Source organism: Puntigrus tetrazona, chromosome 9 (genome assembly GCF_018831695.1).
Source record: "Puntigrus tetrazona isolate hp1 chromosome 9, ASM1883169v1, whole genome shotgun sequence".
NCBI classification, from domain to species: domain Eukaryota; kingdom Metazoa; phylum Chordata; class Actinopteri; order Cypriniformes; family Cyprinidae; genus Puntigrus; species Puntigrus tetrazona.
The window spans coordinates 4,086,996-4,106,366 of NC_056707.1; the positions used below are offsets into that span (position 1 = coordinate 4,086,996).

The 19,371-nt window shown below is 37.7% G+C and overlaps 1 protein-coding gene across 2 annotated transcripts in view; it reads right to left on the reverse strand.

Moving 5' to 3' along the window:
* cir1 (corepressor interacting with RBPJ, CIR1) overlaps positions 1-19,371 on the reverse strand; it is a 46,009-nt gene that overhangs the window by 12,961 nt on the left and 13,677 nt on the right. The window contains exon 11 of one of the 2 annotated variants that reach the window (XM_043248599.1): positions 16,900-17,052. The exons of the other annotated variant lie outside the window; for it this stretch is intronic. Within the exon in view, the coding sequence (XP_043104534.1) occupies positions 16,994-17,052 (59 nt within the window). The 3' untranslated portion in view covers positions 16,900-16,993. The remainder of the gene's footprint in view (positions 1-16,899; positions 17,053-19,371) is intronic. 2 annotated transcript variants of the gene reach the window in all.

Sequence of the window (19,371 nt, forward strand, 5' to 3'; positions counted from 1 at the left end):
TAATAATCATAATGAAACTTCACAGGTTTACAACCTGGGCGCAATTTCTTACTTTTAATGTCACTGTTGATGAGGATTGTATGATCTTTGAATAATATAATTCTTTAAATGCAAGATTTTTAACGTTTACCTAAAGTATACTTGCAATATTTCCCTTTCGACACAATCAGATATACTTCAGCGTATCTTTTACTTTCACACAATTAAGTACAAAATTAGTTCCAGTTTAACAAACTTCAATCATACCAGTTTTTGTATACTTAAATTACAATTTGAGGGGTATTTTTATTAAACACATAAAAAAATATGTAAACATTTTTAGCATACGTAGCATGGCATAAATATATTTGAAATACATTCTAGTATATTTTTCACTATTCACTAATATTATTTTTATTTAATATTTAAGCTTCTTAAGTGTATTTAAATTTTAAAAACTGTTTCCTAACACAATTAAGTACACTTAAAATGTGCAATTTGTAATGTTGTGAAATTAAAAGTTCTACTAATATGTTTTCATATCTTAAAGCAGTGCATAAATGCATGAAAAGTACATTTTAGCTTACCTCAATTAATTATGAAATCACGTTCCTACTCCGAAACACACAAAAATTTGCAGTTGATATTAATATTATATTAATTGCCTTTTATAATGCAATAGTATGCATTAAGAGTACTTAACACAGACATTAATAATCTACTTTTTTCATAAAAGCACGTATTGCAAGACCGCTGCAAAAAATAAGCAGTTATTAACATGATTATTACGCGACACGTTGAACGGTGACTTCATCAGACTTGCATCAAAGTGACGTTGAGTCCGAGAAAATGATTTCTGCAGGATCTAAGCGAGATTCATTCAACTAAACGCCCGTGTCCCGGTGGTCTCTTCACACACAGGGCAAGCGGGGGCGCTGCGTGTTTGCCGCATGTGTGTTGGTGTGAAAGTGAAGACAGATAGCGAGTGTAGGGTCCTCCGATCATAATCAGGGCGTATTGTGGAGGGTCGTCCTGGCGGTGATTAGATAATGAATCTCTGAGACACTTAAGGTCTGATTCAGTACAACCATCATTATACGGCAAGGCTGCTAGCCGCGCGCAGACAAAAAGCTGAACCGCGATTGGTGCGGGACGAGAACCAATCGCGGCCCGCGTTACAGAACGAGTCACGAGTCACGCCGCTCGGATGGGGTCACGTGACCCTGCCGTGAAGTTTTTAGCAATTCCATGGAAAGCCCGCAACGCCGCGCGAAACCCTTACACAACCAAACCCGAACACACGCGGTATACGTGCACACACACGCTAAGCTTTTACAGCCCAGACATGAGGTGAAGTATTAGCGCTTGCGAGCCGAAGACTGTCTATATTCATTAAGCAAGCACACTTCGTCGAGCGGGGGACGTGAGTGGCCATGATCGGCATGTGCGTTTTTTTGCAATAGGCCTGAAGGCGTTTAACTGACACCTCTCTGGAGCCGGCCGATGACAGCACAGGCCCCGCGTGCTATACGTCATGACTATTATTCATACCCAGCTATCTTACATGTCACTCTAACGATGCCAAACAAGTTCGAGCTAGACAATATTGATGATTCACGTACCTAAACAATGACACAAAAACCGATTTCGCTTGGATAATTATTAGCCAATTCACTCTAATTCACACCAATTCCAGCGCGACCTGCTCATAGACTCTACCAATTACGTATCAAAGACAAACAAAATCAAAATGTATGATTTCATTTCAAAATGAAATGAAATATACTTTTAAAGTTTTACAAAACGGTTTCCCTGTTATCAAACTAAATCGTTTGTTTTGCGTGAAAGCGAAGCCTTTGTGTTGTTAATATCTAGAAGCTCGATAAATGGTTCTTTAGTTTTGTTCTGCATATTGAATTATGACCTGTTACGAATGTGAGCTATTATTTAGTTTCATTTGTTTATAGGGTCGTAAAACTGAAAATGAGATCATTTTTCTAGCTTTTTATAAAAAAATCATACAACTGTTAAAAAGTGAAGCTTTTTTGTACTTGTTTTAGTTTGGTTGGTTTTTTTATAATAGTAGAATAGAATAGAATAGAATAGAATAGAATAGAATAGAATAGAATAGAATATTAGTTAAGTTTTTTTATTGTGTTTTCCATTTTGTTTTGTTGCAAACCTATAGAATAATGGAATATTAGAAAGTGAAGATTCTTTTGTTTCATAGAATCATAAAACTTAAAAAGCAACCGTTTGTTTTCTAGGAACTGCTACAAAGTTGTTTATTGTTGATAATCTGTACAATCATTGCATATTAGAAAGTGAAGCTTTTGTTTTATTAATTTTTAAATCTATATGTTACCAAACAAAACAAAAGCTTTAATTTGTATCCATCCAAGGCTTCACTTCTTACTATTCCAAGATTATGTGGGTTATCAACAAAATCGGTTTAATAACTTGGAAATAATTTTCGATAACAAATTATTTGTAATCTATTAAATTAAAACGAATTTAAATATGCGTCCAAGTTTCCATTAATCGCCGGCAAATGCGTCTTAATATCATTAAGGAAAGATTTAACGAAGGCCACTCTGCCCTGTGTCAGGCGCAAGGTAAAGTCTGGCACTTTGCAGAAAGCTGTCATGACGTGTTCTGGTCGTCCTGCCGAAATGAAGTTATCCAATTACCGCGCGGCTAATGAGGCTGTTTTGGTTGCTCTGCTCTCTCTGAGGTACTCCACAGTATAAACAGTTCACTTACCCCACACAGAAAGGGGCTAATCAAGGGAATTATTGTTTTGCTGCTTCAATTTGCCGGCTCCCCGTTTTGCAGTGATTGGGAAGAAAATGTGCTATTGTTCTCCGCGTTAATGCTTGAACTTTAAGGGAAAAAAAAATGACACGAGTCGTTCCTGGATGGCCAGAAATATATTAAAATATATCTGCTCATTTAAGCCCCATTGTTTTTTTTTTTTATTTGATTTCTTAAGGGAATCTCTCTTTCGATATTCAGCATTTCACACAGGGATTCCTTCAAAATGCGTTATTCACAATGAACACAATACATGCTGAATTTTACGATAAATATGCAGATCTCCGTTTTACAGGATCATGCGTTTTTATTCATTTCTGGTCGCAATTTATATGCAGTGGCCTTAACTGCTGTGTACTTAAGTAAAAGGATAAGTACAATGTGTTCATATTGTATTGCAAAACACTTTTGCTGCTGTTGAGGTGGGATACGGATAAGGTTAGGGACAGGTTTGGTGATATGGGTATAGAAATTAATTTTTGAAAAATAGAAGTACTATGTAAAAACGTGCATGTACATAATAAGTGCATTGTACTAAATGTAAGTGCATAATACCTAATATAAATATTAACTTTTACAATTAAAATGTATTAATATTAAAATGAATGTATAATTTTGTTAGACAAAAATAATGCTCGATGTATTTAATTAATTAAAAAGCAGTGGGAAAACGTATCGTATCAATGCATCTTAAGCTCTCTCTTGCATTTTTCCAATATTTACATTTCCCTGTAAGTGAAAGCGTCTGTTTGATGTTTGAATAAACACGGATAGCAGAGGAGAAGCCGAGGGGAAATCTCCACAATTAGTCCTTTAACAACAGGTTGGGTAAAGTTCTCTGAGAAGACTGCACTTATGAGGGCACGGCGCCACAGCCAGCCGCAAGAAATACTGTAAAAAAAAAAAAAAAAAGAGCTCTGGAGGAGGGAAAGAGGGAGAGCGGCCTCAGAAGTCAAGTCTATCTGGCAATTACCATTTTACTGCTGTTCTTTAGTTACTGTATGTTTGGAGGGGCCATTAGCAGGTGTGCCTGGGCTGTCTGACCCAACAAAAGCCTTCATCTTTAACAGAACGGCCAAAGTCTCGCTGAGAAAAGAGATCGCTATGACCACAACACCAGCAAATACAAGTGTTCATATACACAGTCACACAAAGAAATCACATTTGAGATTGTTTAACTGCCCGTGAAGAGATTTAGACTTTTTTCAAAGAACAGCTGGGGTAAAAAATACTTTTAAAAAAGACAACATTAAAAAAATAAGAATTTTTAAAATAAGTTTTGCAGTAAAGAACTAGTGTTTTTGTTGTTGTTGTTGGGTTTTTTTTACTGTGTGGAAATGACTGTAACTGGATCAAAGGTGTTAAGAAATTTACAAAAGCGATTTTATGTCCACATTAAATGTAAGTAACCCTTAAGGTTTCAAATAAGTTTTCAGGTGAATAAAATCTCACATTTGGTTGAAATAATGTTACATTGTAATTCAGTGTAACACAATATTTATGTAAAACATGCTTATTCTGGCTTCTACATATTAAAATATATAAAAGAATAAGCATGCATATAACATTATATTGTGTTTAAAATGAATTAGCAATCATTCTTTTAATGTCAAAAACGTATTTTTGTTGTAAATATGCCTGGGAAGATTGTTACACTGAATGACGTTTTACTTCTGTAAAATCAGGGGAAAACGTATGCTATTTATTTTGCTCGGAAAAATAAAAAACTAAATTGCAGTTACATAAACAGAAAAACTGTTTCACTTTTTTGTCTTTGACCAAATTACATATGTTCAACAACTGCATACTTCTATAAGTATCGATGCATAGGACTTTTCTATAGTCGTTGCATATTTTAATGTCATGTATACACAGGTACCTGTAATTTGTGCTCAATTGCAACACATATGAATCATTTTAGTTTACTATGAATAAATTCCGAATAGCTAGTAACCACTTGTTAAGTTTAGGGTAGAATTAGGAATGTAGAATAAGGTCATGTAGAATGAGGCATTAATACGTGCTACTAATAAATGGCTAATAATATGCATGCTAACAAGCAACTAGTTAAGAGACCCTATAATAAAGTCTTACCAGTATATGCTCTGTTATGGCCTAAACCCGGCAATTTAGTGTTCATATTACATTAATGTGATTTATCTATGTACATGATTCAATGTGAATTACTGAGGTTTCGCTCTATCACAGATATTCAGTGCGACTCAAGTCCATTATTTCGCAGAAAAACACACGACGCACTCAGGACAGATTCTGATGCCACCATGCACTCCTTTGTTGTTGACGGCTGCGAGATCATGTGATCGACATCATTCACTCAAATTATAGTCCTCAGCGGCAGGCCGCTTCCTGTGCGTGTTCTCACACGTGAAAAGGGAAGAGCGCATCTAGATCACTTGCATTCCTTGGCTCGCTGTTGAGATGTTCTACACGAATGTGCCGCTGCAATTGCCCTGGCATTCAAGACCGTAAAAGCTACTTTACGAGCCTGTCAGAAGAAGAAGCCGTTCGCCTCTGTCTACACAACAGCCGAATAATCCGGTTATGTACACAAATATAATGGACTCGGCACGTTTGCGGAGCGTAAACAAGACGACGTGCGTGCAACTTGAAAATATCTCATCTGTGGCGCGGCCAAAATGTTTGCTCCCGCTCTCTCAAATCTTTTCCCCAAATACTTCATTAACATAATATTACAAGGCCAAGTGCGCCGCGAGATGAGACATTGAGAGGTTTCACTTGACAGGGAAGATAACCTTTCAAACCGGTCTCCGAGATTCATGCAGTCAAAGAATAGATATATCAGGACAGTCCCCAGATTTCATTAGCTCTGAGAGACAATAATGGTTTTCATTCGTCTTTCACGGGAGCTCTCTGTCTGTCATTTCCCGGGCCCGGTGCGTCTGAGAGCGGCTTGATTGAAAGGAACCATCATATGCACATCCGTGTTGTCCCACACCATTCCGAGAGCAAACCGTTTTAGATCCTTAACTATAGCCGCCGCTGTGATTGCTCAGCCACCGGCAATTTCCTAACCAACCACCACCTGAACAATGATGTGTTCAGCCCTCTGCTCTCCAGGCTTTCTGAGGGGAATCATTTCACAGTTTGGAACGAGATCTCCATAGCAACTCCTCTTTGAGGGGTTTAGAATCACCATCCAGTAATTCTATGATCATCAAGCACAGCCATTCCCAACCGTTCTTTTCACAGCGGACACGGGGCCGTTTGGGCTGGGTGGGGGTGGGGGAGGGATTGGGAGGTTCAGGCTGTTCGCAAATTCTACAGTCTATTTCAGGCAATTCATCCAGCCAGCCTCCATTAGAATTCAAAATATTTCGACCTTCAATCACGGAGCGTGTTATGTGGAACTGCTGCGATCTCCAGTCAAGACGAGCGACCGTTTTAGTCTAATCACCCAGGACGAGGCAAGGCAGAGAGAGACTCCTCAATCGGAGCCTAATCAAAATGCTCGTTTTAAACGCTGACAGTCTCTCAACACGGGCCGCAAACACGCGCCGCCGGATTGAAACCCCCTCCTCTCGCTCGCTCTCTTTCGCCGCGCCTGTCTGTAAATGGCGCTCAAAATACAGTAGATTTTCTCATTGACTGCAATCACATAATTCATCGTGCTGACAGAGTGTGTAAATGTTGTAGTGTGTACTGTACATCGGGAGGATTTCTCCTTGATAAATCACTGTGCTGTGACATCGGTGCGAGACCTGGTGTATGTGTCTGTCTAGTGCCTCGAGCACTTGTGTGCACTTATGTGGAAAAACGGTACAAATGCTCTCCATGCTTGTCGGTAGGGTGTGGGAAAAATTAGAGATGAGAAGACGCCTCTTGAAAACCTTTAAAATGAACAACTCGGTTTTGCGACGTTTAGAAAAATTGATAATAAATTTGTAAGTATTTTACAAATTGGTATTCGTAAGAACTGTTACACCCCGTTGAGGCTTAGAGGTTTAAGGGTGGACCTTTATGTTAAGGACCCAAATTACTAAACAGAGCACAATCCCATAAAAGTGCTGATGGGAGTGAAAAGTTCTACTGTACTGACGATGCTCAAGTTGAAGAACACAGCTGCATTTAGATCATTTTCATAATGATCGACGCAATCTACTAAGAGCGGTGCAAACAAGCAGAGCCAATGATAATCAGGCACAAACAGCACATGTGCAAATTGGGTTAAAGGGTTACGCCACCCCAAAATGAAAATTTGGGGTTTGGCTTTATGTTGATGGTCTCCTATGAACATTCTGTCGACGATAAGTAACTTTGAACCTATTTGTTAACTAACTTTCATTAGAGTGTTGGTAGAGTATTAGTAGAATAAGTTGACATGTTCTTGAAAAGCTAGCTATAGTTAGTAGAGTGTCTGTTGGTAGATCATCACAATAAAGAGCTAGCAGATAATATTCAGACAGCCTGCTTAGTGAAAGTTAGTTGACACGAAGAGCAAAGTTACTTATTGTCAACAGAATATTCATAAGGGACCATCAAAATAAAGTGTTTCCAAATTTTGTCATTAATCACTTAACCCCATGTCGTTCCCTCAACTCGTAAAAGCTTAGTTCATTCATATTTTGGAAAAAAAAACCAGGAGGCTTGTAACTGTCCAATTGACTGCCAAGTTATGAAGACTAGAAAAGTATGAATACTTCATCTGCCATCAGTGATTCAACCCTAATGTTATGAAGTGACGGGAATGCTTTTTATACACAAAGAAAATAAAAATAATGACATTTATTTAACAGTTAGTTTCCTCTGTGTCTCTCTGCATCACGTAGCGTTATTTGGGAGAATATCTACTGGCGGAAACAGTGTACGCTCTTCTGTGTCAGACGCGCCTCTGTCTAAACAACAGTGAAATAATCAACTTACATACATAAATATAATCGACTCAGCATGATTATGGAGTGTAAACAAGACAATGATCCCTGAATGATCAACGCAATTCCTACAAATGAATAATCACTAAATTCAGTTTTGCACACCTTTTCTGATAGTCCGCACCTTTTCATTGCTTGTGTTTCAGTTTTTTTTCCAATAAATCCTGACAATATACTATTTTAATGCCAAAAGAGGTTTGTGCTAGTGCATGGTGTTAGTAATCTGACCCTTATTTTGATTTTGTTGCTTAAAAAAAATCATACAAATTAATGTGAATTCACCACTTATTTGGTAAACTGATAAATAGCTGCGTTTTCCAATGAATGCATGTATTGCGTTCACAAACGGTGCAGGATGCATTAAGTTTAGATCTCAGAGTTATCAGTTTGTTTCTATATGAGTAAGTTATTTGTGTCTTGAATTGCTGAACAGTGTTATCAAAACCAAACTAACCGTTCTTTTAAGTGGTCAGAAAGATGAGCACTCAATACTATAAAAGTGAAAGCCCAGATTACAACGTGACAACATGCATTACATCACCTCTGTGCACTTGTTAACCTTCTTTTCAAACTGTCCCAGGGAGATAAAAATTACACGACTGTCTTCCCACAACAAAGAGACGGTCGCTGGTTATTGTAGCATGTGGACATGTGTGCTATCTCGCTAAGGACACATGTTAAGCGAACCACATCACAGAGCATCTCCCAGAGATATTTTGATGAAATATGAAATATGGTCAGCTTCCAGCAGCTCCAGAATTCCCAGATGCTGAAACGTAAGATCCTGAGGTAAAGCACCACAAAACTCGGTTCAGGGTGTGACTATATTCCCAGTCGTTTGAATCCACCACATTGGCTTTCTTCTCCATTGTTTGGCTTGATACCAACTCTGTGTAAACAAAATGGGATTTCTGCAATTCTACAGTTAGTCTCTGTAACATAACAGTCGACTTCAGTAGTCTGCGTAATTTCACGGAGCTGCATTTGATACGCAGTTGTGTGCAGGTGCCGGTGTCAGTAGCCATTATAGAAGGTGTGCGTTTAGAGAAGCCAAGCACAACAACGGCGATCGGCATGTGAAAACGCACGGCTCTGGGGAGCTTTGGGCCACAGACGGGACTTGAGCAAGAATAACAGAGCGGCACGGAAAGAGACTCATAATGTGTACCAGACTAAGGCAAATGAGATGGGAAGATTTCTACACTCACAGACAAACCACAATTCTCCCGGCTGAAGTAGACCATCGGTTAGCTACCGTGAAGCTCTTTCCGAGGCTTCAGTTTTCAGCGCTCAGATCCCCAAACTCCTCTCTAATAGTTTTTGGAGGCTCAGAGTGAAAATAAATCCACTGTTTACACAGCCTTTTTGAAATCATTAGAGTACCGGAAAATATCTCGGCACATACTGCAGGGTGTACGTTTGAGCAACATTTCCTCGTACTTCAAAAGTCTCTGCAAGAGCCTGCAATTCCAGTCCAACCGCTGCCTGGCTCCAATCACTCGCTGATAAAACACTCTCTCTGTTTGGTCACAGCCATACAGCCAGCAGCAGTTAAACCCGTGAAACATTCAGGACTATCATAGCCAGACACAACGAATGACTGACACCCTCTTATGTCCAAAAAATGATCTAAAAAGGGTTCAGATTTGTTCGGATACTTATTCTTTTACACGATACACAGCGATATGGTTGGTTTTCAAAGGTCTAATAAACTCCCCTTTGCTAAATCTCTCATCATATTCACATTTACTGCTACCAAGGTTAGGGGTAGAGTTGCTGTGGGACTTCAAATACTCACAATGAGGGAATGCATTTTTTTTATTTATTTTTTTTTGAACATGCTGTTTGCATCATCTTAGTGCCTGGTTCACTAAAAGAATCCTACAGATTTGGGAAATGGCCAACAAGGAAGTGTGTTTGCACATAAAATGATGTCAATTAATTAATATAATATGCATGGTGCAAGCGGTAGACGAGCTCAGGGTTAAACTAGTGTTAAACTAGTTGACAATGAATCAATAGGCTTTGGTTGATTATTCATTATTTCAAGTTGTAATTCTCACTGAGAGCAACACCAACACTTTAAAAACTGAAAGTCTGCTCGATTTAAAGCAGTGTGTTGTATAAAGTGCTATATGATTGGAAGTGGCGATTGCAGATCGGTTGCCAACATATCCACATCACTATGATCAGATGCTTTCTGAACTGCTGTTTTCTCACTGCTATCATGTTTGTCGCTTGAGTATCATATTACTGAGTGTTGGTGAGCTCTTGTATAAAAATGTTTAGATGTTAGCTAGCAGTAAAGCTTTTATCAAACGTCTTTTTACCCCTAACCAAAGATGTTGGGGGGTTTGTAAAACTTTATAAGACTTCACTGGTTCAGCTTCATTTGCATGTCTCACGACTGTGTTTTCTTCTATTGAATTATATTTTTTGAAGGTTCTAAAGTACAGTCTTACACAGTCTCGCAAATAAGATCATATGAGGTCAAACGACTGTACAACAGCAAAAACAATTTTTTGTTGTCAATGTTGTGATAATATGAACTGATCTTTCCAACCTCAGCTCAATGTTGCAAGTAAATATTGGAAGTGAATATTTCGCAAGCTGAAGGTAACCATCAATACCATGACCTAGTAACACAAAACTAAACCCAATCATGCCCTCTGACAATCATGCTCATAAAAAGCCTTTTTCTACACTAATCCTATAATCGATCAAAAACGACTTTTCCGGTTTGCCGTAAGGTCTGAATGACTGCATTACCTTTCATATAAAACCACGAAAAGCAGCACGTTCGCACATTTTCTGGCAGATATTTGTGTCACAGAACAGTTTTATGTTGAACACTCAACGCTTTTGGCAAACGTTCATCTCGATGCAAGAAAAAGCGTGTTCCCACTACCATATAATCAGGAGATAAAAAGAAGAGCCCTGGATGTTGAAACATGTCCCTGCTGACACTGGATAAAACATTTCTATAATTACAAAACAAAGACAGAAATTGTTAATGGTTAAGTGGTGGAGGAACCATTTATGCTCAGTGGAATCTGTTCAAGGAAAACAATGGCGAGGGAAAACAGTGAGCCGTAAATTCATAAAAGAAAAGTGTCTGTTTTATGGGCTGGTTTTCCAGTTCTATTCACAGGCTTTGTTTATGACAAAGATAAAAACGGAGCTGGATATGGTTAAACATACAAGGAGTCATAAATACAGCAATATCGCAATGAACTCTGGGAGCATTTAATCTTTTTAATATGCAACACAAGTAAAGACTAACCATATAGACTGGATGCTTTACATATTTAAAAAGCCATGTGTGAGTGGTGGAAGTCTCTAGTGTATAGATATGAGGCGCTTCTTCAGTATAAGTCTATTTTTGCAGGAAAAAACGGCAACTATTTAGAAAACAAGTTGCTCAAGTCAACTCTTAATTCTGATTATAAGCAATCCTAAAAGTTATAAATCACATAAAAACCTGCTTCACTGAATTATACATGGTGGCCAGCAAACAAAACAAATATTAATATACTGTTCCCCTCCTGCTGGTCACAGTCCATCAGCCATATGTATTACTGTATTACTGTAATACTGGATGTTTACCTGTTTACCTAAATGAAAATATTCGTGATCCACCATCCAACAGCTACACATATATTTTATCCAGCATATTGCCTTAATGGACGCTCCAAAGGAATTTGTCATAGCTTTAAACAATGTCAGGTGGCGCAACCGTGGTTTATCTTACAATTAAATAATTTCTCAGTAATGTAAGTGTTTAGAAACAAAGAAGGAAAAAAAAACAAAAATCAATACTTTGCTTCAGAATTTAAATTTGAATTATTGAGTAATGCATGTTAAGGACATTAATTAATTGCAAGATAAATCACGGTCGCACCACCTGACATTTTTTATTAATCTAGAAACACTAAAATCACTTAATTTAACAATCTGATAGGAATTTATGTGCACACAACAATTTTTAATGTTTGAACAATTGCAGTAGATATTACGTCATTGACTTCACTTACTGACAAACCCTGCCATTACACAACAAATGGCTTATCCAAAGAACAGATAAACCAAATTGTATTCCAATCTATATAAGACTGATATGCAGTGCTGGAAATGTGGTAGAGTAAAGGTAAATGTGGTGCAGTACTGAAAAATCTGGTTTAGTAATTTGACCCGAAGCATATGAAATCTGCTTGAATATCATAAAAAAGTGAACGCAGACTGTTTAACAGGACAGAGGTAGCATAAATACATCACAAGAGGAATCACTAAGGCTAGATTCATGTACTGTATTGTAACCACCACTCCGATGCCAGTAACATTGTTAGACTTTGCCAAATTATACAGTGGCTGCATGACAGATGCTAATGCCAGCAGAAATGGTCAGACCCCTGGTCTCTCTTCCAGTGAAAAGCTATTTTTGATTAGCAATGTAGCGTGACAAGATGCTACATCTTTATTTTGGGTGATATTGTTGGCATATGCAGCTCGGTGGTAATCAAATATCTTAAGCCGAAATGTCCACCCTCTCATATAAAGCTGCTTCATTTTGGTGAATCAGCTCATTCAGACAGACAACACATGAAATGTGTGTCTTCCTTAATTCTATGTATACAAATTATAACATTTACTACAATAATAATGCAAAATAAGGGTTACACTTTAGTTTGGAGACCAAACTATTAGCTATGAGTTTTGCCTCAATAAACTCCTAATTTGCTACTTATCACTGGTTAGTACGGTAGTTTTTAGGGTTGTTGTTTAAGAGATCTAAAATATGGTTATGCATAATCAGGCATTAATATGTGCTTAATATGTTTTCTAATGTTTCTAATGTTTTCACCATGTTTCCTTCTTGTGCATCAGTGAATGATTAAATATTTTTAATAGTTGAGTCCCTCAGTTGTCCTCACTGTGAAAAGATGGATCTCAAAATCACATAGTCACTGTTGGAAAGTATGTGAAATATGTTAAATATGCTGAAAAACTGATGGAGAATTTTTCTGAAGAAAAGTGCTCAGTTCAGAACAATCATGAACTATCATGAACTATCAAAAAATACAAAAACAGTTGTGGATTTTCCAGGAATTGCACGATTCAAGGGTATGTAAACTTTTGAAGGGGGTTATTTTAATAATTTAATCATTTTTTTGTTACGTGGGCTATATGTAAATATCTTTTATATGAAATGTCTTACTCTCAGGACATATATATCTCTCATTTTCACAAATTCTGCAAGGGCTTCCCAACATTTTGCATGAAACTTTACGGCCTACGGCCTAATAAACAGCTTATAGCGCAGCTGACAACAGTTGTAAAATAGCTTCTCTACTACTAACTGGGGGAGTTTACAGAGATGTGCAAAGACAACTTCATGATACACTCTATAAAATACTGGGTTGTTGAAACCCAATTTTGGGTCAAATATGGAATAACCCAAATTTTGGGCTAAACATTTAACCCAACAGCTGTGCAATGGCTCACACACGCAGCTCGCTGAGAAAAAAAAGTTTCCCGCAAACCTCTCAGCGCACCATGATATGGTATTACGCTAGAAAAACGTTTTCCTTTCAGACAACAGAAATGCATTGTTATTTAGGTGGAGACAACATAGCGTCAAAAGAAAAGTAGTTAACCTCCAGGAATATTTCACATATGAACTCATTACTGCATATAGACTGGCTTTCACCCTTTGGACTTCACGTCTGAACGTGGACATACCCAAAGAAAACAATCGCTTCCTGACAGACATCCGCATTACACACAGCTCCAGAATTTTGGTTTTCACCTGCAGTCTGAAGCCAACACGAGACGCATACCACCGTGCAAAATATGAAAATCTCCAAGAGCCTTTCAGAGAGTTTCCAAAGGTGAGACTGACGCAGCCTGTCTCGCATCAACAGGGCTGTTGAGAACGTGTCAGAAAATGGCCCCCGGGCCGCGGTGACACCTTTATTCCCGTGTCCAGCGGTAATGCCGAGCAAAGAGATGCACTAAACAATGAGAACAAGCGCTCGCTATTGTAACCCTGTCCCCTCCGCCTCCTGCTCCCGCGGCAAACGGCACATCCACTAATCAGAGCTCTTCTCCAGTAATGGGAAAGTCAATAGCTGCATACAATCAGTAAACAAATTCTGCTATTTTTAAAAAGAGCCTCCGTCTCCATTTTAGTGCCGGCAATTTAAATTATTCTACCGTGTAACACCTTAATTGTGTAAGACAAAGACGATGTCGAGAGCACAAAAGAAACATGAGAGGAGCGTAATTTCTGTGCTGCCACGCAGAGATGACATGTGATAAGCATTGAGTGTGGACCGCTCCGCCGAAGCCAAATGACAGTTTGTAGTTAGTCGCCATAATAAGACAGAGACAAACAGTTTGTCTTTAAGCCGCTGTGAATGTCAGCCTCTTAATGAAGATAAAGAAATGCAGTTAGGAGCATATCAAAATCAGGCCGTGCTCAATTCTCGTCTTGGATTTCATTATTGGCAGTTAAACAACATGGCTTTCATTTGCAGCATTTAAACATTGAGGGTTGCCTTTCAAGGATATCGATCCTTTTTTTCTTCCACTGATTTTTTTTTAGACCACTGTTTCTTCTGGGAATGCTGTGTTTATTATGCTGTTGTTAGTGGCTGACTTGCATTCGAGAGCTTATTAAACTCCAATTGGAGTTTTGCGCCCGTTTACTTAGAGACCATTTGCATGTTATTACACTCCTGAAATCTGACTAAGATTTGTACAGAAATATACAGCTGAGATCAAACGTTTACACCCCCCTTTAAGGATCAGCATTTTTATTTTCTTACATTTTATTTAAATTTGAAGATCGGGGTAAATTGAACCTATTTTGTCTTCTGGTTAACATGTAGCCTCTGAATGGCAGTGCTAAATGAAAACATACGATATCTAGGCATAATAAGAAAAAAAAGTATGTATCTCTATTATGTTCAAAAGTTTTCACCCCCTAGCTGAAATGCATGCTTGAACCTTCTGTAATAGTTGCATATGAATCTCTCAGTTGTCCTTAGTGTGAAAAGATGCATCTCAAAATCATATAGTCATTGTTGGAAAGATTTTTCAGTTCTTTCAAGGGATAAGGGACGCGTTAACAAATATCAGTATGCAGTATTAACAATCAAGGGGATGTAAACTTTTGAACTGTGTGTGTGTATATATATATATATTCCAATTATTTACTCTTGTGGACTATGTGTCATCTTTTATGTGAAATATCTTATTCAGTTAAGTACGAATATTATCAATAACTTGCATTTTGTATGATCCCTCTTATTTTGGTCAAATTCACTTTTGCAGGGGATGTAAACTTTTGATCTCTTGCACAGTAGTCCCATAAACGTTTTGCTGGTCAGCTGACATCATCCATTCCTCTTATTTTTAATTAACTTTAACTTAAGTTTTTTGTTTTTGTTGCTGTTTTTTTTTAAATTCCTTTCTTAATATCAGCAGTTGATTGATTGAAAGAAACTAATACTGTTATTCACTAAAGACTTTTATATGGTTGCAAAAAACAGTCTACTTCAAATAAACGCTTTTGTTTTCCACAAAAATGTTAAGCAACAATTCTTATGAGCCCCAAACCTTTGAACAGTAGTGAGGGTAGCAAAGCTGAGGGTAGCAGCTTGAGCATGATATAACTAACTTTTTGAATAGCTGCAGATGGTTCAACACGACTCTGTTATCGTGCAAACGTCTTTCTGACCAAAACTACACACTCTGAATCATGTCTCGTGTGATTTTGTGTTAAGCGACATGCCAACATGTGGGTGCACTTTTCTGGATATATATCTGAAGACTCCTGCACTCTGCAGCGATGACTAACCTCCATGACGAGGCAGCCATAAAACTATAGGGAGTCACTGCATTGCTCACGGTTGCTGAGGTAAACGTGTGTGAGAAGGAACAGGTGCGGTCCCATCCCGACTCGGCCAGACAGACGCTCTCAGTCATGACTCAACTCCCAACATAAAACTATTGCGTGACAGGAAGCCTTTACATACCACACACACCTCCTTGACAGAAAAACATACATTATATACATCCTACACACCCTGACAGAAACCATCAGAGAAAACCGACACAAGACTTCTGATCGACGATACATCACCCACTTCTGAGCCCTGACAACATACACACAACTTGCAGCCTATTGAATGTTAAATTACATTTTAAGGCATAATATCGGCATATACACAAAAAACGTTAGTGCTTAGATACTGTATGTGTGAATATATTTAGAATTTTTTATATATATTTATAAGTTATATATCTTTTTAAATGTGCCAAATGAATAATTGTGATTAATCACATCCAAAGTAAAAGTTTTTGTTTGCATGATATATGTGCGTGTTCTGTGTATATTCATTATGTATATATAAATACATATTTTGAAAATATTTACATGTATTTACGTGCCTATATTTAGAATTTAGCATTAATATTATTAATAAAGAAAATATATATATATATATATATATATAATTTTTCTGAAATATATACATAATAAATATACACAGTACACATACTGTACAGTACAGTACACATATATTATGTAAATACAAACTTTTTTGTAAATGCAATTAATCATAATTAAACAATTTGACCCCTAAATTTAACCAAATTAATTTAAATTACATCAAACATAAAACAAGATCAGATAAAAATGTAATAAATAAAATAAAAGTTGTATTGCCCAGTTAAAATGTTGCAGTTAAATGAAATACAAAATATAAAACCAAGCAGTATTTGTTTTAAATAAATGCCTCGTTTTAAAAGCACGCATATCAAGCAAATAAATAAATGCATACATAAACGAATTAATGTGTATTTAGACATTTTGTCACATTTTTATAGTTAATAATATGCATTGTCTAAAAGCATTTTGGAGCCACTATAAATATAATAAGGTCAACATCTAGAGGAAAGTGGCCGATTGGGTGGTGCTCCAAAACAGTTATGAAGTTAGCAAAACCAGAATATAATTATTTGATTAGTCATTTCGTAGTATTGACAGGACTCTAAAATGCACAGGGCCCGATATATTTATTTTCTCCATTCTTGCACCTTAATTGACCGTGTCTGGTGCAGAAAGGAAGCCTTCAGCAAACACAGACAGACAGACAGACAGACAGACGTGTGAGACAGACAAACCCCATACCTGGCAGGTGTGTGTGAGCGTGTGTGTGTGTGTGTGTTGCGAGGAGGGCAAATGGCAGCGTTGGTGGTGCCTGGATTCAGTGTTTTTATCTGGCTCAATGATGCGGAAGAGGAAGCCTTGAGATGCGGTGCGCTGTTGTGTCGAGGTGACTTCCTGAAAATAGAGACACAGCGCGCGCGCACACACACACACACACGCGCACACACACACACACACACACACAGACGTGACTGGATCAGAACTGCACAGGCACTAAAGAACATTGTCTCATTTCAAAAAGACAAAGGAAAATAACATATGAATCCGAAGTGACGCTCGGCTATTATTCCAGCACAAAGCCTGATAACAAGGCCTTTAATCCCATAATAGATCTGTTGGATTTGGGATTCGGGGCTAAATTGTTTGCGCGGGTGGAGTGGTGGTGTGAGACCACGGCCCCATGTTGAGCGGGATGAGCGATTTCTGCCTCGGCTGAAGAGTCCTTCACTCGGGGAAGGCTGACCGCGAGACCAGCTGTCTCCAGCTCACCTGCTGCTGGGAATGTGAATGACTGCTTGGTTCAAACGCAAAAACCAATAGGGCTGAAATTGCTTTAGATTGATGACATAGGGCTCGAGGTCTTTCGCTGCCCAGAATCACGCGTCCAATCTGACAGCAGAATATAACTCAAGGGCGCTTTAAGAGTGACCTCTAAAGTAGTGAAGGAACCTCTCTGTAAACAGCTGAAGACAGCATGCTTGGACTTTCTAAAGATGAAGGCCAAGAAATATCATAATATACACTCAGTCTGTATATATAGACTGACTATATATATATGTATGTATAGATATGGTCAAACAGACAACAGAGATTATTTTTGATATTTTTTACTAGTAAATGTAGGACGCTTTAGTGCATTTATGTAAGCGATTCTTACAAAATAAAGCAAACTGTTTCAAATTACACCCAAAAAATCTTTTTAAATCTTTAAAAATAAATAAATAAAAGAATTTTAACTCTGAGTTCTTGTCAAATTTTATTACTATTTTCCAAAATAAACTGTGATATTGTGAGAAATGTTGAAGTTGTCTAAAGTCTGCATAAATATTTGTTTGACTAATATATATATATATATATATATATATATATATATATATATATATATATATATATATATATATATGTTACTGAAGAAGAGTGGGGTAAGGGTGCTAAATGCTGAAAATCCAGCTCTGCATCGCAGGAATAAATTTTATCATTATATTATTTTTAAACATATTCAAATAGAAAACAGTTATTTTTAAACGTTCCTAATATTTTTAAATATTACTATTTTCACTGTATTTTTAAATCAGATAAATACAGCCTTGGTGAGCATAAGAGACTTCTTAAGGAAATAAAAACAAAAGACAAAACATGCTACGTTTGCAAATACTACACTGATGGTATCAGATGGAAATTTCATAAACTATGAACTATGGTCTTTCGTATACTACTGAAACAATACTAAACAGACCCTTAAAGAAAAATAAGAGACAAGTATATATTTATGGCAATGCACGGCGCAGCATCTTATCGTCCTCATACACCGTGATATTTAAATCGTGACGGTGCTCTCTATTTGTAAGGCCCGCGTACGCAGTTTAATTACATCTTTCCGTCTGTCCCGAGTCCACGGCAAAGCGCTCGCGCCTCACGAGGTCTCAGACGAGTCCAAACCCGATTGGACAGAGCCGTCAGTCACACGGTCACTACAGAGACGAGCAGTGGTGGACCGCAGCACCTCTCCTCCACACAACCCGTCCCTCTGAGCCGCAAATTACAGGCGACGGCCTCGTCGTGTAGAGTTCGAGCCGTGAGGCGGCGGATTTCCTCCAGGCACCTGTTGGCGCGTGCGTTTAACTGAGCTGGATCCTGACGGAACCAGTAGCCTCTCTTGATTGCCACTGCAACGACAGACACGCTTCCACTCGGAAACGAGCCCTAACGTGCTTAAAAAAATTTTTTACTGTCCTGATTTGTTTTGGTAAACCTGCTAATAAAAAATGCACTGAACAATATCAAATTCAGTCATTTAAAAATATTTTTAAAGAATAAATCTCTCTCGCTCTCTGTATATATATATATATATATATATATATATATATATATATATATATATATATATATATATATATATATATATATATTATAACACATATAATCGAATTAAAAATATGTATGCCGCAGTTAAAAATCCCAAGACAGCATTAACATTGACAAACACCTAGAGAGAGAGAAAAAAAAAATCATATGGCATACATATGCAAATTTCCAAAGAGGTAGCCTAGTCTTGCATTAATGCGCGCAGTGTCACTGTTGCTCTATTGTGACAGGCGGAGAATAGCAGATAACATTCACTGGCCACTTAAGAACAAACACGACATCCCTCGCCATGACCCGCGCGCTGCTTGTCAGAGCGATCCTCCACAGGCTCTTTGTCTGCGAGCAAAT